The 21938-nt window shown below is 39.9% G+C and overlaps 1 protein-coding gene across 1 annotated transcript in view; it reads right to left on the reverse strand.

Annotated features, from left to right (window-relative positions):
* Nucleotides 1-21938, reverse strand: part of EPG5 (ectopic P-granules 5 autophagy tethering factor) — a 111892-nt gene that overhangs the window by 86534 nt on the left and 3420 nt on the right. The window contains exons 2-9 of the mRNA XM_004422665.3: nt 10579-11523; nt 9042-9285; nt 8019-8155; nt 7020-7127; nt 6059-6132; nt 3775-3880; nt 1476-1590; nt 905-1055 (exon numbers count right to left, since the gene is read on the reverse strand). Coding sequence (XP_004422722.2) covers nt 905-1055; nt 1476-1590; nt 3775-3880; nt 6059-6132; nt 7020-7127; nt 8019-8155; nt 9042-9285; nt 10579-11523 — 1880 coding nt within the window. The remainder of the gene's footprint in view (nt 1-904; nt 1056-1475; nt 1591-3774; nt 3881-6058; nt 6133-7019; nt 7128-8018; nt 8156-9041; nt 9286-10578; nt 11524-21938) is intronic.

Below are 21938 nucleotides of genomic sequence, written 5' to 3' on the forward strand. Positions count from 1 at the left end.
CCACCTCATTTTCATTATCCTCTACCAAAGGCTTTCTCTAAACCTTAAAAGTGACCCCCAGCCTTTCAGTGCATCCTATGATCATTTACTTGGCTTTATAAACCTGATGGAAATACATCTAAAATAAATTAATTAAAATCAATTTTGTTTTGGAAACAAAAGTGGGGAGGGGGAGAAGTATTATGGTTTTTTGGAGGAAAGGAAGGTTGGAAGAAATAACAGCATATTTATATACTGTAGAGAATGACCAGTAAAGACAGAAAAATCGATGATGCAGAAAAGAGGATATAAAATTAATTCAAGCAAAAGCAGTACATATTCTCAGAATGTATTCACACTTGATAATAAAAACATAAACCCACTTCTCATTCAAATAAATGATGTTTTCTCAGTTCAAATATAGTAGCCACTGATGAAGTCTTTGCAGCTTTCCTTAAATGGTATTTAACAGTAATTAGAATAAGAATAAATAAGAGAAAAAACAAGGAAACAATGATGCAAACAGCTATTGCCAATTTTCCATAGCTAAGTGACACTTTCCAGGCAAAAGCTAGGAGGCAGAAGAAAAGAGAGAGCAAAGGAAGAGGAAAGGGCCTGCATTTTCCTTGACCAAGTTCAGTTTCTCTGGCCAAGTTCAACCCAGCAGCTGCTTTGAGGATCCTGACTCCAAGAACAATTACTATCTAGCAAATCAGTTAAATTTGAGATAACTAGCAAAATACTCTGACTGGAAGCATTTATAGAATTCTCATCTGGTAGATGGTAAAAAAAAAAAACAATTCTTACTTTTATGATAAATAAGACCTGAAGTATACACTAAAATGTCCATCATCCCAATTATGCAGTATCTGTGCCTGACCAGGGTGAAAGCAAGTAGAAATGGATGCACCAACAGCAGCATTACCTGATCATATAACCAATTCGCTTCACAAACTGCCTATAGCGTGCTCTGTTAAAGGTTTCTAACCCCACAGCCAGAAGTTCCACTAAGGAGTTAGCAAAGGCAAAAATTTTCATCATCTCTTGAGGTCTTGTTGTTTCAGGTAAATAATCACCTAGAAGTTAATCAGAAGAAAGGAAAAAATTTTAATGACAACAGAAAAACACTGAAGGATACAGGTGGAAATACCTCAATGAGGAAACACAGCCAAGATGAAGAAGAATTAACAATCTCCACTTCTCTGGCTCCAATGTCAACGTGAAATGGGAAACTTGAGACAAAGTGCAAAATTAAGACAATTTATTAAAGCTGGGCAATGTGCAAGCTAGAGAGCCTTTGTGCATCTAAGCACTTAGGAAATAGAAGCACAAGAGAAAGGAAGCCTCATCAAGGTGTGATGCAATCATCTCTGTACAGTATGGCCAGGCACATGAACCTGAATCAGGAGCCTGCACAAGACATAAGATGATGCTGAGTTCCTCTGTTTGAGCTTGCCACCACCCCATTTCACATAGGACAAAAGAAATTAGTCTACCTTTTGCTTTAAACCCAAGAAGATATTGAAAGAGTTCATGAAATGGAAACTGTGATAAAAGGATAACCAAGTCATCTTCATTAAGGAGAATCCAACTGGTCTCAGGGTCTTCATCCTAAGGGAAAAGATGCAAAATCTTATCAGCTGATTTGATCAGATCGCACTGTGGTCTATAGTCACAGGAGCCAAATTATCACAGGTCTCAATGGTACATGTGTGGTATTCTCATGAGTCTTCATGGACTTCTCCTCCAGGACAGAGATACTATCAGTTCCATAGGCAGGCTGTAAATCCCCTGAAATTGTGAGCACAATTTTATGTGTATCTGGGTCATGTCCATTCTTCAGTAGCTGAAACTGCTCTCATTAAATTTCCATCCCAAAGAAGATTTTTCAAAAAACTCCTATAGAGTGGGTATCTTACTATAAAGCTCAGTGCTTTGACAACATCAATTAAAGAACCATGTCCTACAGTCCAAGTTATTTCAGCTACTAGTCTCTTGCCCACAAATCAAGGTCTACTGTAGTAGTCAACTGACGTATCAAGAAGCAATCAGCAATTATACATCAATAAACAAACAAAAAATTTTTTAAAGGAGCAATTAGCATTTGCTATGGATAACTGAAGTTCCGTTGTCAACTAGTGTTGCTGAAAGCAGGACAAAAATAACAGTGATCATACACAGGGATTATATAGGAGAAATCTTTGGGGGTTTTTCTTTGATACAGCGCACTAAAGCTACCTTAGAAACCAAACTGATTTGTGTCCTAACATACGCTACATTCAAAAGGGAATGCTGTAAAAGGATCCAGAGATCCTGAAGAACATATCACCTCAACTTCAACAGGGACTAATGTAATTCATTCGTAATTTCCTTAAACCACTCATTTTTGCCCTCTTATGTGTCCTAGATGGATAACAAACAAGAGCCTCAGAAACTCTACTTAGAGCAGTAGTTCTCCACTCTCGCTGTCCATTAGAATCACCAGGGAGGCTTGTAAACGTTTGGATGTCTGGGAGTGGGCCTGGACAAGGTTTTTAAGTTGCCCAGGTAGTTCTAAAATACACCTAGTGTCAAGCAACCACTGATGTGGACAATCCAGAGAGCCCTCCTCACCAAGGCCTTTTCTCATCAACAGCACACTCAATATTCTCATCCACTCCCCAAGCTCTTGAATTCACTCAGTACTTAGTGAGTGCTAACCAGGAGCCAGACACCACTACAGGGTCCTTAATCATTATCTGTCTCTGAGATTAAATACAGGAAACCTACCAGAAAAAAAGACTTCTCTCTCAGGAGAGATCACTCTTGGGAAAAAAAAACATGCTCCACCATAATCTTTAAAAGACCAATTTGCACCAAGTCCTGAGAAGCTCTCTTCAGGATGACTGTGCAGTCTCTAGCAAAGACATCTGCACATCCACCTCATTTACCACCATCTCACCACCTACTGCAAATCCCAGGAAGAGTAAAATGAGCATGAAGAGGGTCCCCGTTCCTGCATGAGCATGTGGGTAAATACACAGACGTGATCCCCACAGGTGACATGGCTGTCGTTCTGAGAACTGTCCATTGCAAACTTTCAACTTCTTTTCAAGAGAACAACTTTTAATAAATCTGGTGGCTGGCCATCCTGGACAAGAATATCAAATCAGAACTTGGACCATAAAAAAGCACTAGGGGTGATAACTAGCTGGAGGAAAAATTCCTTACAAATACACTATGTGTACAGTAGAAAGAAAAATCAATGAGTGTTACCTCAAGAATGGATTTTGATCATTAAATTCTCACCAAAAATAGAGAACCATCCTCTACCTTTCAAATGAGAAGATCTGGATAAGAGTTTATAAGAGTTAAGGGAGAACCTTGGTAAGCCCCAGCTCTTTATTATACAGACTCAGGTTATCTGCAGGTGAGATCTCAAGCCCAGAAACTTGTTACTACATAAAAGAAAATCCTAATGTAAATTTTATACAATATGAAAATATTTCCAGGATCCAAATTCTCCCAGCTGAATAGGAAGATATTCTAGAGAAGGGCGGCAGCATAGCACACTGGTTCAGAGCACAGGCTCCAGAGGCTCTGCCATTTAATGACCAAATGACTTGGGGCAAATTCCTTTACCTCCCTGCACCTCAGTTTCCTCATCTGTAAAAGGGGAATCACATCAGTACTTGCCTCATGGGATTGTTGGGAGAATTAAATGGGATAATATGTGAAAAGTGCTAAGAACAATAGTTGGCACATAAGAAGGGCTCAAAAATGATTAACCAAAATAATGAAGACATGATGAGTTACCTCTTCTCCTCCCTCATCTACTAGTGTCCACGTCCCAGATGCAGGCCCCGAGGAGGCCGGCTTCCACTCACTGGGCTTCATGTGGCACAGGAACTCTGCTCGATTTCTAAAGGACAAGAGAAATCACTTCAGTGACATAAACAGAGACAGCCCGGGGGCCGGCCCCGTGGCTTAGCGGTTAAGCGCGCACACTCCACTACTGGCGGCCCGGGTTCAGATCCCGGGCGCGGACCAACGCACCGTTTGTCCAGCCATGCTGAGGCGGCGTCCCACATACAGCAACTAGAAGGATGTGCAACTATGACATACAACTATCTACTGGGGCTTTGGGGAAAAAAAAAAACAAAAAACACAGACAGCCCATGTGTGTGCATTCTGGATCATCTACTCACCCTGAGGAAGAGTCAGACATCAACCCAATCTTCAAATGATTTAAATTAGTAAACAAGAAATAAGAACTGGCTAAAATTCAAGGAGAATAAAACCTCACCAATTTTGGTGTAGAGACCTTGACCATTCTGAATTAGTAACGGAAGTAATTGCAGAAAAGCGGTTATACTGGCACAGCTCCCACACACAGCGTGCCATCAATACCCAGACATGGATTGTTGCAGTGCCTTAACTCTAACCAGGCTTACGAAGTGTTGTCAGGCAGACAACTTTAGGAAACATGCTTTCTTGAACAGAAAAGGATAATACACAGGTAATGCAGAAGCTTGTTTAGGGCAAAAAAGTACATCTAAATGCAAAAACATATTTAAGTCAAATCATATCTACCACATGTAGGAGCAGCCCCCTGTATCCAGGCAGCGAGAGAGAGAGGAATTGGGGAGAATTCCTGCCAGCCAGGCTTCACAAGGTGTTGACTGGATCGGATGAGTAGGTGTAACCAGAGAAGTTTCCTCTCTTTAACCACAACCAGGTTCTCAGTTCCCTGTTACCTCCTCTCTGGCCTGACCCTGAAAACTCATCCATTCCTTCCTTGAACCAGGAATTTCTTCCATGACTTCCAGCTCTGTAGCTCTAGTGCTGCCCTTTCCACTCAAGGAGCTCAATCCTGAAGCTCCAAATGTCCACTGGTATCTGTCACTTGTATGTGTCCACTTGCATGCCTCAATGACCTCAAACTTTCCCCCTTACAAAACAGCTCTCCTTTCTGCCTTTTCAGTCTGTTAGGGCTGTCAACACCCTCTCAGTCACTCAGACTCAGGAGTCTACAGAGTTATGTCTGAACCACTCCTTTCCCACATTTTCCTTAGTTAGTCAGCTACTTAATCCTTTCCTGGGAAGATGACCTTTAGGTTCCCCTCTTTCTCTTTTCCACCACCATTTCCCCAATTCAGGCATGGAGGCAGATAAGCTTTCCAGGACCGAGAGCAGGTGGTGGTAACATTGCTCAAGGTCACCTAGACACAGACTCTGCTTACTCCCCCAGTTAACGATGTACCCTCTTGATGATGAGTTGGGTTTCAGAGCCAGGAGAGCCAGACATCTGTAACTGTAATTCAGTTAAGCAGAAGCACATCTTCTGCCTCCAGTCCATCCTAATCTTCCTTAAATACAACTTCTACCCTTGTTCAAAAACGCTCAATTGCTACAAAAGCCAGACCATATCAAATCTAGATCCCTCTGTCTTAATGTCAAGGCCTTCTGTAAGCCACCTCATCCTAGTTATTCATCTTCATTAACATCTCCCACACACCCCTTCACTCCAGCTGAGCTGTCTCCTACCTGTCCTCTGCACAGCCATCCTTACTGTACTTTGGGCCATTGCTCACTGTTCTCCCCACCTACAGCACCCTCCCCAATCCTTCTCTCCTATGGAAATCCCATCCAGTCTTCAAACCCAGCTCATCCACTTGGAGCCCTCTCTGACTACTCCACCCTACTCTCTTTATTCTCTTCATTTCTATTGCATCAACCTTAGCTTCACATTATAGCACTTAAATCTCTGTTTTTTTCCCCTCTGCCACTAAATCTCTTCTTCTAAGGAGCAGATGATCTTTTTTGTCTCCCCATGGCACCTTTCACAATAACATGTATAACAGGAGAGGCAAACCCACTAAAAAGGGGGATCCAAAAAAGGTTAGTGGTTTATACATAGGCAGTTAATAGGGTCACTTTGGGACAAAGGGTACCAAACCCAAAGAAAATCTGCAATGTTCAATTCTGAAATGCTGACACTTCTCTTAGCAGTTCTTTGGATCTGGGCAGTTTAGGAAGCCAATCCTTTGGTAGAAAGAAGCATTTCAATTTATACTTTGCAAAGCTATTTGACACTTACTTGACAGGAGACATTAGCAGGGCAAGGGACTGCATAAAATGAAAGACCCCTGATGGGTTATTCAACACTTTGATCTGAAATCAGAAAAGGAAAAGGCATATTGTAGAAAACCAACAACCCAAGTATCCACAATCTCAGTTCACTAGCATTCTGACAAAGAGAGCTGTTACGAAAACAAAGATGGAACTGGCACCTAATCCACAAAAATGAGAACACAGCTGTACTGATTCAGCTGTACTCAAAGAGCACAGGTAGCTGAGCACTTTACGTCAATTACCTGTAACAATATGGGACCAAGGATAATACTGTTATTTTAATCCAAAGATACACAAAACAGAAAAAAAAAATCCTTCTTCTACCTAAAAAGATTCAAACTTCTTGCCACCAAAAATACTAAAGAAAAGGTAATGTGGAGAAGTTGAACTTGGCATACACTTGGCTTCTACCCATCTGAGTGGTTGCTAGGAGTAACAAAACAACCCAAAGGCAAGCAGCAGAGAAGAGAATCTATAAATCACATAATCAATGCCTAAGTTGATTATATGAGAGTTGATCACAGACTCAGATCTCTGCTAAAATTAAAGAACTTTGAGATGCTGGCGGTTTCTCTTTTACCTGTACAAACTGTGAGGTGAGGTGGACTAATTTAAGAAGCTGTGTTGAGAAAAGCCCTAGCAAGCCTTCCTGCACAGAAATTTTATAGAATTAAATACTACTGAACCTACCAATCCAGACTACAACTGAACTTTTGCAATTCTATCTTAATTTCATCAATTATGGGTGGCCCAACAAGTTTCAGCATAAAAACTCCTACAAATATATACGGGATATATTTTAAGAATTTTATTTTAAATATCAATATTTTTTAAGTACCCTTTTTTAAAAAAAGCAATTTCTTCAGGAAAAAGGTTTAACAAAATCTCTTTCATCCCCCTCAAAATCAGACGGCCTTTCATCATACCTGGATGAAAGGAACAGCCCATTTACTAACGCCAGCCGGGCATCGAAGAATATGGTTTAGAAGGAAGAGGTGATCTCCAGGACAGCCAACTCTTTGTAACACTGATACCTGAACAGCGACAGACATATGTTCTCATTATTTAAAAGAAGAAAAATGTATCTAGGGGTCTAGTAAAGTCACTTAGACAACATTTAAATACATGAATTTTTCAAAAGAATAACCAGACATAAGATACACTATCGACAAGTTGAATTTCCACCACAGAGTCACACAGGGGCCTATGAATCTAGGAGTACTATGATAAAAATATCATAAGTAGTCTCTCTGCAAACCCAATTTTTATTATCTGGCAAATTACAAATCACTAATGTTCCTGGCCATACATGAATAGACATAAGTCAAGCAGTTTAATCTATTCTCAGTTTGTAATCGTTTCTCAAATCCAAAAAAGTATGCTTGGAACGTCACCCCATATTTAAGAACTCTAATATGAACCTAAAAAAAGCACCCAAGGCAGCCCTACTGAGAACCAACCAACAAACAAACACCATCCCTCTGCAACACATCCAACTTCTTCCCTAAGTTTCCCAAGTCCTGATACCTTTCTTTTTTCCCTCAAATTTTTTTTAAAAGTATGACTAAGTGCAACATTAAACATAATATGATAAAAACAAATGATATGGAAAATTTTTAGATCAGATACGTATATTCTGAATACGCATCTAGTCTTAAATTTAGCATGTTTCCCACTTTTCCTTTTCTTCCTAAACTGAAGGCCCAAGATCATTCAGCTTAAAGTTTAACAAAGAGAAAAGCACTTTGTGCTTAATAATGCACTAGGTAAGTATAACTTATTTCCAAGTGTCATGACCAAAGAAAATGTCACTAATTAACACATTAAATGAATTAGCTGAAGAAGCTGTTGAAAAAATAAGAGAGAATTCTTAAATTAACAGGGAAATAAAGGAAAGATTACTGTGTCTATTTCTATTCCCTTACCAATTTCTGCAGCCAGAGAAGAATATCGTCGTGGAACTGAGTATCTTCATTAACTCTCCTAGTGAACATGAATAAGACACTAATGCACTCCTTTAGCTGACACAGATCAGAGGGAATGCTTTCTGTCTGTTTAGAAGCTATAAATTAAAGAGAGGATTAAATGAGTCCCACATGAATAGTGTTCCAGGGAGAATTTTTAGTGTCCCCACTTAAAAACAAACAAAAATACCTCTTCAAAATTTTTAGTTCAGATAAAAATCCGAGAAGAAAAGTTACATCAAAATATTTGAATTTCTACTAAACAGATAAATCAAAAAAGCATTTAACTTTGTGAAGTATTTCAAAGCAAGAGAAAATCAACTTTATCAAAATTTATTTTTTACTTACAAATCAGCAGATCTCTAGCCTAGCCCCAGCTCTTTGATCAGTTATGAAAACAATGAGAGAGAAGGATTTTTGACTTTAAATGATGCTAATGTCTCTCCCAGAAATAAAAATTGCATAATTCAATTAACATAATGAATACTTAACACATCACATAGTAAAGACTAATTTCTTAAAACCCAAAATAAGATGAAAAATTCAGAACATTACAGATACTCTGAAAAATTAAATAAAATAAAACAGCCCAACAAACTGGACACGCAAAAATAAAGTACGAGAGAGAGGATGAAAAAGTATTCTGAGTATCAGTTTTACAATCAAAAACCGTATTTGGACTCGACATGGTAACAAGCACATAAATGAGGACAGTAAGGGACATTAATGATAGAAAGCAAGCTCTTTGGCTTCCTAGAGAAGCAGAGAATGACAGCCATGGGGAAGGGAGACCTGGCACTGCTCCCAAGAAATGTTATTCAGGCAGATCTCAATCCTATATTGGGGAAGGCAAGGTAAAAGAGCAAGCACAAACGGTCCCTTATAATACCAATTAGTACACAGCCAATTCAACCAGACTGCACCTCTCAATTCTTTGTTCATTTCAGACCAATAGAAAGAGTGAGACTTTCATTACTTACACACCTTTGCCTTGCTGATGAATTGCTAAAGATCTCAGAACAGCCGAACTATTGAGTAATGCATAGATGTAAGACTCCACTTGCAACCTCGAGAGCACAGAGGTGTAAGAATGCAGAGCCAGGGTCTGGTGGAGGTGCTCAGATTTGGCATCAAATAGCTTCTTTAGCTCCCCCAGTGCATTTTCATTCATCTCTACTCTTTGGTAGCGATGATAGCCTGAAACTTTCACTTGATCTGCACAGATACCCTAGTGGTGGACAAAAGGGTAAAATATGAAACCAGTTACTCTTTGCACTTGAAATAATCAGGCAGCAGGTATACGATGCATAGGCTTCAGCACTACCTTCAAAGAGCTTATAAATCATGTTGAGGGGAACAATACTACCACACAGAGAACAATAAATAGAATATATAATCAGGTGCCAAAGGGTATAATGCCAATCACGAATGCATCACAAGTTCAGAGAAGAGAAACTCTAAGAACAAGTCAGTGGGAGAAGGTTCAAAAAAATAATAGAACTCGTCCCTAAGACTCTCATGATTGGATGATCTTACCTTCTACTTTACAAACACTGAAGTCAACGTGATATCCCCACAACTTCAAGAAACCTCAAAATATCTCTGTACCTTACCCTCATCATTCTTTGTGATTCTGCTCAAAAGAAAGAAACCTCTCTCTTTTCCAATACTAACACTTCCAGCTCTGTTCTTGATTCTATCCTCTCTCTTTCAGTATTTTCAAATGTTCCCCTCCCCAGAGACTCTTTTCTATCTACAGAGAGAGATACACAGGTCTCCCAACGAACAAGGATTAGGGACGGGGGAAATCACATGTTTCTCCCTGATATCTCCTCCAGTGTCCCTTCACTGTCAAACTTGTCAAGAATGGCATCCCTCCCAAGCCACTATGAAGTGGCTTTCCTGATGGTCATCTTGGCCTCCAGAGTCACATCTTATTGCCTTCTCTATTTCCTCATCACCTCTTGACCTTGTTCCATGGATCATCCTCTCCTTGACCCTCTCTACCCATTGGAAGTTCCTGGCCACAATCTAAATGGTCCATGGGCTGAATTTGACCTGGAGACATGACTTGCTTGGCCTCTACTGTGTGTGTGTGAGTGTGTGTGGCTTTAGTTGCCAACATTTACAAATCAGGATCCCTCACATAAAAATCCAGATTTCTAGCTTCTCTTAGAAAATTATAAGATGTGGCAATGCTGAACCAACACAACCTCACAACAACGATCAGCTAGAACACAAGAGCAGCTGCCCACACTGGACCAGGCATGAGCTTACCCAATGACCACCATCCCACTCATCCTGCTTCACTTCTCCAGGTTACCTGCTCGCTCACTGTGGGCACCCGACCCTGTGATTCCTGTACTGTATTACTCTGAGCTAAGACAGGGTCAGTGTCTTAAGGGGGTAAGGAGCAGGGTATACGGAGCAGACTCCAGACCTCAATGGCACCACAGAAACAGCAGTTCCACTGCAAATTCCCCAGGCTCCTGAACACTTTACAGAACACTAGTCAATATACCTGTACAGACAACTGTTCATCCTTAAAGTGCCATAGTCGACTTTTAGCATTTTGGCAATCAGACGTTAGAGCAAGCAGCTCAGCTTCAGCCAGCAGCAATTGCTTCCTACATCGTGAGTAGTTCAAAAGCAACTCATAAAATTCATGCCTGTCCTGATGAGCCATGCCATCAAATTCTTCTAAGTATGACTCAACATTTTCTAGCCATGAACCAGGCTCAAAGGTTTTCAGCTGTTCTTTAGTAAATGGTACTAGTTCCGGTTGAGATGGGAGCTCCGGGTAGAGTCGCTCATTACGAAGCGAGGGTTTCACTGCCACCAAAGCTGGCACTTCTCCAGCAATTTCAGCTGGCAACTGAGGATACAGTTTTTTTACTCTAGGTGACTGAAAAATGTCTTTGGCTTCACAAGAACTCTGCAAGCCAACATTTTGTAGCACCTCTGAAGAAAGACTCAAGGCTTGGTTGTCTTCTTTCCTACTCTGAATTTCTATGACTTGTAAATTTTCTATTTCCTGCTGAGTATAAGAAAAATTAGATTGCAGTGTGCTTTCAGAAGGTCCACATTGTACCAATTTATTTTCCTCTAATTCTGTAAAGTTCTTGGGGGTTTCTACTTTGGCTCCAACATTGTCTCCAGGATCAACCTTCAGCTGGCCTGCATCATCCCCAATACAGGCTGTGATCTCCTCCCCTTCCTTTAGGGTCTCTGCGTTACACATCAGGGACCCTTCATTGCTTATAGTTAAGGAGGTGAGTGGTACATCAAACATTTCACTCTCATTTTGTCCACTGGCATCATTCGGGAACTGGGAATCAGTTAACACCTTCAGTTGTTCTCCTTTGAATTCACAAGCTGGAGGAGGGATTTCCAGCTCTCTGGAGGGTTTTGGAAGGGAGACTTCATCAGACTCTTCCCTCCGAAGGGTTTCATATTTCTTCTTTTCCTAAAAACAAGATTTATAATGTGAAATAACTTATAATAATTGATGCTTTCAACGTGAAGAATTTTTAAATTGTATATAAAATCTAAATTTTATCATTTAACAAATGGAACCTAAATTTACTTGATAAGAATGTGTTTCATATTTTGTATTTAATTTTGAGTATGCTGAATTTGGGAGATTCACTAGTCTAATCCCAATAAAGACATCAAGGGGCCGGCCCCGTGGCTTAGCGGTTAAGTGTGCGCGCTCCGCTACTGGCGGCCCAGATTCGGATCCCAGGTGCGCACCAACCCACCGCTTGTTGGGCCATGCGGCGTCCCACATACAGCAACTAGCAGGATGTACAACTATGACGTACAACTATCTACTGGGGCTTTGGGGAGAAAAAGGGAAAAAAAAAAAAAAAAAGGAGGGGGATTGGCAATAGACGCTAGCTCAGGGCCGGTCTTCCTCAGCAAAAAGAGGAGAATTGGCATAGATGTTAGCTCAGAGCTGATCTTCCTCACAAAAAAAAAAAAAGAAAGACATGAAAATAAGCAGCAAATTATGATTCAAGAACGGAGGAGGAAAGTCTTAATTAGGTCATTCTCCATTCTGCTAGAGGTCAAGTGACACAAAACAATCTCCAAGTACCTTAGGCCTCAATAGGTTTGTCTTTATCTGGACAAACATATTCACTCAAAACTCAGGTAGGAAAAGTCCGAACAACTTGAGCAATAAAATAAGTAACTATAGTACTGGATAATCACTCATAGAATAAAATTAATATCCATGAGCCTACACTGATAACTAAATAAATAAAATGGGCAAGAAGCAATACTCTTCCTTACAGAAGAATTCCAATAAACGCAGATGGAATGAGAAGAACAGAAAATCATCATTAGAACACCACGGTAATAACTGCCACAGGCAAGGTCTACTGCTGGATGCTAAAGTGAGTGAGTGAAAATTTAAGCAGAAACAGGATATGTGCATAGTCTCAAAGTATCTCCTAAATATTTAGTAATTACAAAGGGAAAAACAGTAAGTTTCAGTGGAGAATCCTGGCAAACAATACCTTAACCAGTGATCGAGGTTAATATCACCAGTAATACGTGTCCCTATGATGTTCTAGAAGGCCTAGCACCTCTTCAGTATCCTTTCCAGTAATGTATAACCTCAATCTAACCAAGAGAAAATAACAGACAAAACCCCAAATTAAGGGATAGTCTACAAAATAAATGAAGTGTTATGGTCAAAGAAAAGACAAAACTAAGGAACTATCAAGAGACGGGAGGAAACTACAGAAACACAACAACTAAATGCTATGTAGGATCCTGCATTAGATCCTGGAACAGAAAAAAGACATTAGTGGGAAAACTGCTGAAATCCAAGTAAGTTCTATATTTTAGTTAACAGTATTGTACCAGCATTAACTTCTTGGTCATGATAAATGTTCTATGCCATAGAATTTATCGTTATGTAAAATGATAATATAAGAGTATAGTGGATGAAGGATACATGGAACTCTCTGTATTTATATGCAACTTTACACTAAGTCCAAAATTATCTCCAAAAAACAAAGATGAAGAACCAAAAAAAGTTAACACCTAAAAAAATAAAGTGAATTATAGTTTTTTAAAAAAATATCTCAGGCATGAACACACAAACTAGATACATAGGAAGACAGGCTGATAAAGAAAAAAGTTACATAAAAGTAATTTACATAAAATTGTTACATTCAAACAAACTAAAAAAATGACTGACTCACTCAAATACTTCCCTTTTGCTATGAAATTTTATGGAAGGCAAACATACCAGTTACACAAGTTATCAGCGATTTTCAATTATGCTGTCCAGCAAGCGTCCAGCAAAAAAAGTTGACAAATAGGGGCCAGCCCTGTGGCGTAGCAGTTAAGTGCTCGCACTCCGCTGCTGGCGGCCGGGGTTCAGATCCTGGGCGCGCACAGACGCACCACTTGTCAGGCCATGCTGTGGTGGTGTCCCATATAAAGTGGAGGAAGATAGGCATAGACGTTAGCCCAGGGCCAGTCTTCCTCAGCAAAAAGAGGAGGATTGGCATGGATGTTAGCTGGGGGCTGATCTTCCTCACACACAAAAAAAAAGTTGACAAATAAATAGCCAAAAAAGTAAGACATTTTCTTCCTAATATTAGGAAGAAAAGATAAATGTCTTTGAAATAGAATTTGAGGTCAGCTTGCTTGTAATGAATACGGCTACCAAATATTTACAAATCGTAGTTATTCAAGAAGCAACATGCCCCTCCAAAATTACTTTAATCTACACTGTGAACTGTGGATATCAGATTCAGAGATCAGCCACACAGTGCATACAAACCAGTTTGTCCAACTGCCTAAAATTATGAATAACAGAAAAGCATTATATGAGTAATTTCTAAGAAAATGAAAACGTGGGTCCAATTACACGATGTTTACCACATTTGCTATAATAAACAGGTTTGTTAGATTGTTAGGTCAGAAAGAGAAAATTAGGAGAGGGAGGCCAATGGTTTCCACAGTGAGAAAAATGCTGGTATACTGGTCGGGGGTAACCACGGGCCCATTTAGAGCCAGTGTGAACACACTCCATCCCTTATGAACACAGTGATTAAGAACTGTCTTTCAGAGAATTTGCAAAGCCACGTAGCCAGGGCAGGCACAGAAGAAGAAATCTTGACCTCAAATGACCTTGGGATGAAAGATTCTCCTCCCCATGGAACCAGACGACCAGGACACAACCGGAAATTAAAAGTCGGACTCTTATCAGAAGCAAGGGGTCCATCATTCAGGAAGATCTGGTGTTAAAATTCCTTCCCCATCTTACCATTAATGTTTAAAACCTTACCATAAATGTTTAGAACCGTATCACAAATGTTTAGAATCTTACCATAAATGTTTAGAACCTCACCATAAATGCTTCAAGACCACCAATCAAAATCTGTCCCACCAGAGTTTCCACGTGCCAGCCTGTTCTCCCTAACGTCTTAAATTTCACCCCAAATCCTGAATCGGGGAGACAGATCTGAGGGCACACACCCCATCTCCCCACAGATCGATCTTGCAGAATAAAGCTGATCTCTTTTCCCAGAGGCTGATGCTGTAATTAATTGATTTTTTAATGTGCATCAGGTAGAACTCCATTTTGTGTGGTAACAAGGGCAGAGGCCAAATTTTAGTGAGCTGAACAAACAGAAAATAAAATTAAGAAAATAATTTCATTTATAATGAACAAAGAACAAAATACTTAGGGATAAACTTAACAAAAGAAATGTAAAACTTGTACTCTGAAAATTACAAAACATTATTGAAAGAAATTAAACACTTAATAAATGTAAACATATTCCATATTCATGGATCAGATCACACATTGTTAACATGGCAATACCCCTCAAATTGATATACAAATTCAACGCAATTCCTATCAAAATCTCAGCTGCTTTCTTTGCAGAAATTGACAAGCTGATCCTTCAACTCATAAGGAAATGCAAGGGATGCAGAATAGAAAAAATAATTTTGAAAAGAACAAAGTTGGAGATCTCACACTTTGCAATTTCAAAACGTACTACAAAACTACGGTAATAAAGACAGTGTGGCTCTAGCATACAGATAGACAAACAGATCAACGGAACATAATTGAGCATCCCGAAATAAACCCTTACATTTAAGGTCAACTGATTTTTAATAAGAGTGCCAAGACAAAACAATGGGGAAAGAACAGTCTTCAACAAATGGTGCTAACAACTGGATATCCAAAGAACGAAACTGAAACCTTACTTTATATCATTTACAAAAAGGATCATAGACACAATGTGAGAGCTAAAATTTTAAAACTCTTAGAAGAAAACATAGGAGTAAATCTTAATGACCTTGGGTTAGGCAAAGCCTTCTTGGAAATGACACGAAGAGCACAAACAACAAAAGAAAAAAAGCTAAACTGAACTTCATAGAAACTAAAAATTTTTGTGCTGAAAATGAAATCATGAAGAAAGTGAAAAGACAACCCCATGGAATGGGAGAAAATATTTGCAAATCATTTATCTTATAAGGGGCTTATATCCAGAATAAAAAAAGAACTCTTGTAACTCAATAATAAAAAGATGAATAACCCAATTTAAAAATAGGCAAAGGATCTGAATAGACATTTCTCCAAAGATATACAAATGGTACATAAAAAGATGCTCAGCCATTAGAGAAATGCAAATCAAAATCACAACGAGATACCATGTCACATCCACTAAGATGAGTATTTCAAGTCAGATAATAAGTGATGGCAAGGAACTAGAGAAATTAGAACCCTCATACATTGCTGGTGGGAATGTAAAATGATGCAGCCACTATGAAAAATAATTGGGCGTTTCTAACTGTGGTGATGGCTACATAACCCTATGATCATACCAAAAACTGCTGAATTATACACCTTAAACAGGTGGATTGAATAGTGTGTGAATTATATCTCAACAAAGCTCTTAAAAACAAAGACAAGATACACTGTTGGTAGGAATGCAAACTGGTGCAGCCACTATGGAAAACAGTATGGAGATTTCTCAAAAAATTAAAAATAGAAATACCATATGACCCAGCTATCCCACTACTGGGTATTTACCCCAAGAACTTGAAATCAACAATTCAAAGAGACTTATGCACCCCTATGTTCATTGCAGCATTATCCACAACAGCCAAGATGCGGAAGCAACCCAAGTGCCCAACAACTGATGATTGGATAAGGAAGATGTGGTATATACATAGACAATGGAATACCACTCAGCCACAAAAAAGACAAAATCATCCCATATGCAACAACATGGATGGACCTTGAGGGTATTATGTTAAGCAAATAAGCCAGACAGAGACAGACAAACACCATATGATTTCACTCATATGTGGAAGATAAACAAACACATGGACAAAGAGAACAGATTAGTGGTTACCAGAGGGGAAGGGGGTTGGGGGTGAGCATAAGGGTAAAGGGGCACTTATATACGATGACTGACAAAAATACTGTACACCTGAAATTCCACAATATTATAAACTATTATGACCTCAATAAAATAATTTAAAAATAATAAAAATAAATAAAAAACAATGAGAGATTTTTAAAATTTAGAGTTGAGAAATAAAGGAAAAGTAAGGAAGTAAAGACTGGAATGTGGACTAGAGGAAGAAGATTTTTATTTCCCTTTTCCTAAGCTGTAAGGGACCTGTGGGGGTGTTAAACGCTAACTGGAAGAGAAGACCAGGAGCCAGAGGCAGGCACAGCAAACCACCACGCCTCCTCCAACCCACAGGCCACCCCAAGCCTTCCCCTCCAACCTGTCCCTCAGAGAGTTCCTAACCTCTTTTTGTCCCATCTCGCCCCACTCTGACCCTACCTCATCACCTCCTCTCTCTCCACTCCAAGACTGCCCTTGTAATTTCAAATTCTTCCCCTCTACTAAACAAAATGAAGTCTCCAGCAGCTACTCCCAAACTTGCCACTTCCAGCAGAACTACATTCCTGGGAATAATCATAGCCATAATAATAGCAACAGATAATGTGGTTAGATAATCAATTAAAGAATTTTTTAAAATTTCCTAGCCCCTCCCAGAACATATAAGCCTTTGTTTAGGCTTTTATTTTCCCTGGAGACAGAACTCAGTGCTTCTGTGGGTTTCAAAAGGGAAACCAAAGAAAACTCTTCACCTGTGCCTGTTAGGGAAGTTAGGTGCAAAGAGGAATTACACCTGGAGTTGCCCCGAGGAAGGAGGTGGAGGGAAGGAGAGAGAAGCTGGTGCTTTGTTTCAAATGGACTAGCCAGGCCAGGGAAGGCAAGCTGGAGGGAAGGATGGACAACTGCGGGAAGCACAACTGTTTCAGCTGGTGGCAAAAGCCTGACGCTTCCCCCTCACAGATCCCAGAATAGGGGCAGGGCCTCTGGAGTGCATATGTGGAGGGAGAGGGGATTTACTGAGATCAACGCCAGCCTTAGGAGCAGTGGTAAACTCCCTGTGGCTCACTTCGCCACTGCAAAGCACAGAATAGGGAAGCAGGTCCTGAATGGCCTCCAAGCCTCCAGCCTCTGCCCCACCACCAATACATCCCAAACACCATTTTAAGATTGGTCTCCCTAAAACATTGCTCTAAACACCACAAAAACAGTCACGGCTCTCCACTTAACAAAAGACCGACTCTCAACTCCGGCATTCAGTGCCTTTAATGACTCAGTTCCAATCCTGTCCCCAGGCAAAATCTTCAATGACCACACCAACCTTTCCGCACATGCTTTACTCTGAACTCTTGCAATATGTACTTGTCATCTGGCCCTGGTCACAGGCTACCACACATGGTTATTTATCTTTATGTTGTCTCCCTGCCAAATAGACCACGAGCACCTTGAGGCCAAGGACTGCATCTTATGTCTTTGAATCTGATCTGCCTCCGATTTTTGACACTGTATTCAATAAATGTTTCTTGAGACAATACTGATAACCTATAATTCACAAGAATTTATTGAGTACCAACTGTTTGCTAAGCTCTGTCCTATGTATTAGAATTCTAAGATGAAGAAATTATTGAATTATTCAACAAATATTTAGACTTACCATGTGCTCTGGCACATTCAGAAGTTTATTTTTAAATGCCTCTCAGAAAGCAGAAGGAATATCCAATGAATTCGGAGGAAACTGAAATTTTACACCAAAATCTGAATCTATTCTTACACTTAAAATACAAAATTTTTTATTTAAAAATAAAAAAGCCAGCTGCCAATTACTTTGCCTACTTGAGTTAACCAGAGATAAAGATATAGGAGAACATTCTGTACATATAATAATGATTACAGCTCACAAAATAAAATTCAGACAGAACTCCATGAATATCAAGTTGTAATCACGGGCCCTCCAGGACCAGTTCAACTGCCCCCATCAATTATCAACAGAGTGATTAAGAACTGTCTTTCAGGGGCCGGCCTGGTGGCATAGTGGTTAAGTTCACGCGCTCCGCTTTGGTGGCCTGGGGTTCACAGGTTCAGATCCTGGGTGCAGACCTACACACTGCTTATCAAGCCATGCTGTGGCAGGCATCTCACATATAAAATAGAGGAAGATGGGCACAGCTGTTGGCTCAGAGCCAATCTTCCTCAAGAAAAAGTGGAGGATTGGCAACGATTGATAGCTCAAGGCTAATCTTCCTCACCAAAAAAAAACTATCTTTCAGAAAATGTGCAAAGTCACATAGCCAGAGCACGTGCAGAAGAAGAAATCTTGACCTGAAATGACCATGGAACCAAAGATCGGGAACCAAACGACCAGGACACAAAGAGAACTTGAAAGTCGGACTCTGATCAGAAGCAAGGGGTCCCTCATTCAGGAAGATCGGGTGTTAAAATACCTTCCCCACCTCATCATAAATGTTTGGAACCCTATCATAAAAGTTTAGAACCTCATCATAAATGTTTAGAACTCTGTCATAAATGTTTAAAACTTTACTATAAATGCTTGAAGCCCATCAATCAAAGCCTTTCCTGCCACCATTTCCACATGCCAGCCTGTTCTCCCTAACCTCTTAAATTTCACCCCAAATCCTGAAGCGGGGAGACAGATCTGAGGGCATATGGCCCCTGTCGCCCTGCAGGTTGATCTCGCAGAATAAAGCTGATCTCTTTTCCCAAAGGCTGATGCCATAATTAACTGGCCATTTATGCACATCAGACAAAAGAACCCCAATTTTGTGTGGTAACAATGTCATGTCAGCAAAAATTAGTACTTATATAATTTTATTTTAAGCAAAAGACATGTTTCTTACAACTAAAAATGGCCAGGAGATTAAGCAAAATCTCTATTTATATTTGATCTCCATATAAATTACATACAGGTAGAGAACCAACTTTAAAACAATTCCACAGGAGAAAAAATAATCAAGAAATTATACAGAAATGGAAGAGATGTTACTAAACACAGAAAAACACACTTAACTATACACTGCAATATAGTTATATATACAGGAGTATATACGCCTGGAGTGTTGGTGTATGCATGGGAAAACATCTAAAGAACACACAACAAACTGCTACCAACAGTTATCTGCAGGAGATGGAATTCAGGGCATTTCATTTCTGGATTGTACATTTCTGTGTGTGTGTGTGTGTGTGTACACTCATACACAAACACTTTTTTAAAGCAATGAGCACTTTTGAAATCAGGAATAAAATAAAATTTTTTTTAAGTTCTGGAAAACAAAGGGGAAGTTTCCATCACTCACAGTTCTTTCTCTTTGAACTGTAGTAAGTAAAAAAATTACAACTCTTTTTCATCTTTAAAAATAATGATGAGCTGCTTCTTCCTGAATGATGAAGGTTCAATTTTACACATTTTGTAGAATACTTTCATGAGATTATTTTAAAGGCAGGGTCTGTTTATCATTAATGTCTGTATGCACACCACTCTGCACAATGCCTGGCACAGAAGAGATAAAAAGGGCTTGAACACCCAAGTCCAGCTATCAGATCAAGAGCTCTCAGGTCAATTTTACCAGCTCTCCTTGGGATATACAAGAATGCTATACAAGTAAAAAGGTTTTGAGGGAAGGATGGGGATGGGGATTATACATTCTGCTATGAATACAACATCTCCTCTGGGCCGCCACTTCTTTCCTGTTGCTCTTAACAATCTTACTTCATGTATCCGCAGCATTTTGCATGCTTGATCTCTTCCTCCTCCTCCATAGGCTTTTTTCATTCAGCTTCTAGGACACTACACTCATAGTTAAGGTATTGGGAACACACACTACCCCACTGGTCGCTTCTCACACTCCTTTAATGGTTCCTCCACTTCTCCCCAAACTCACAGAATTGGAGTGCCCCTGGGTTCTGTTCTTCTCGCCTTTTTATATCACACTCATTCCCAAAGTGATCTAATTCAGTCTCTGGCGTTAAATAACTATCTATATGCTAACGACTCCCAAATCTTTATCTCCAGCCTGGAGCTCTCCCCCAAACTCTAGCTTCACATATCCAACCCTACTCTACATCTCCATTTGGACGTCATTTATTTCAAAATTAGCATATCCAAAACTGAACTCCTGATCTGCCCCCCAAAATCTGTTCTACCCACTGCCTTCTTCATCTGAGTCATCTTTGACTGTTTTCTCTCACAGCCCACATCCAAACTATCAGCAAATCTTCTTGGCTCTACCTTCAGAAACTCCCCAGATTTCAAATGCTTCTCATCACCTTTGCTCCTATAATTCTGGTCCAAGCCACCATCACCTCTTGCCTAGATTACTACAATAGCCTCTTACATGGTCTCTCTGCTTCTACTCTTGCCCCCTTATAGTCTGTTCTCAACAAAGCAAGCACATAACTCAGACCATACCACTCCTCTGCTCAAACCTTGAGGTGGTTCCATATTTCACTCAGAGTAAAAGTCCTTACGATGGCCTACAACACCCTACATGACCCGCCCCTGTTTGACCTTTCTGGCTTCACCCCAACTACTCCACCTCACTCCATCCTAACCACCCTGCCTCCTTGCAGCTCCTAGGACAAGACAGCCATGCTACTGCCTTAGGGCATTTGTCCCAGCTGTTCCCTCTGCCTGGAACACTCTTCCGCCAATATCCGCATGGCTAACTCCCTCATCTCTTTAGTGTCTTTACTTAAATGTCACCTTCCATAAGGACTACCTTGACGACCTATTTAAAATTGCAACCCATCCTAATCAGTCACCAGTACTCCCCAAATCCTTACCCTGTCCTTCTTTTACTTTTTTCCAAAGAACTTATCATCTTCTAACATATGACATATTTCATTTATTTTTTATGGGGTTTTTTTGTTTGTCTATCTTCTCCTCCTAGAATGTAACTTCCATTAAAGCCAGGTTGTTTGTTTTTTTCTGTTATTTCCCAAATGCCTAGAACAGTTTCTGGGACATTGTAGGTGATCAATGAGTGTTTGTTCAATAAATTAATGGATCTTAGGGGGCACAAAAGGACCTAAATAATAATATACAGCATCCCCCAACTCCCCAACTTCACTCCTATAACCATTCATGTGAGGGAGGGACTAAGAGATAGACATCTAGGCCAAGAAGCAAGAGGGGATGGAGATTTCAAGGTCTTTCTGTTTCTGTTATCAGCTTTCTGGGACAGATCTCAGTCTATACTTAGCAATTACCATATGCTCTCACTATTAATGACTTGTCGGCATTTAGAATTTAATACTAACTGTAAAAACACTTTCCATGACTATAACGACACTGCTTCTTCAGAGTAAGTCCAAATCTAAAAATCTACTGTCCTTAACCCATAATCTACCAAGATCACCAAAGTCAGGGTCCTCTGATGTGGGAAATATTTTAGCAGAAAACGATACTAAAAGAATGAAAACATTATTAGGACTATCTCTTAGATATCAGGTGATAAGCACTAGATAATCACAGACT

This window comes from Ceratotherium simum, chromosome 14 (genome assembly GCF_057802395.1).
Source record: "Ceratotherium simum simum isolate JZ-2026a chromosome 14, ASM5780239v1, whole genome shotgun sequence".
Lineage (NCBI taxonomy): Eukaryota > Metazoa > Chordata > Mammalia > Perissodactyla > Rhinocerotidae > Ceratotherium > Ceratotherium simum.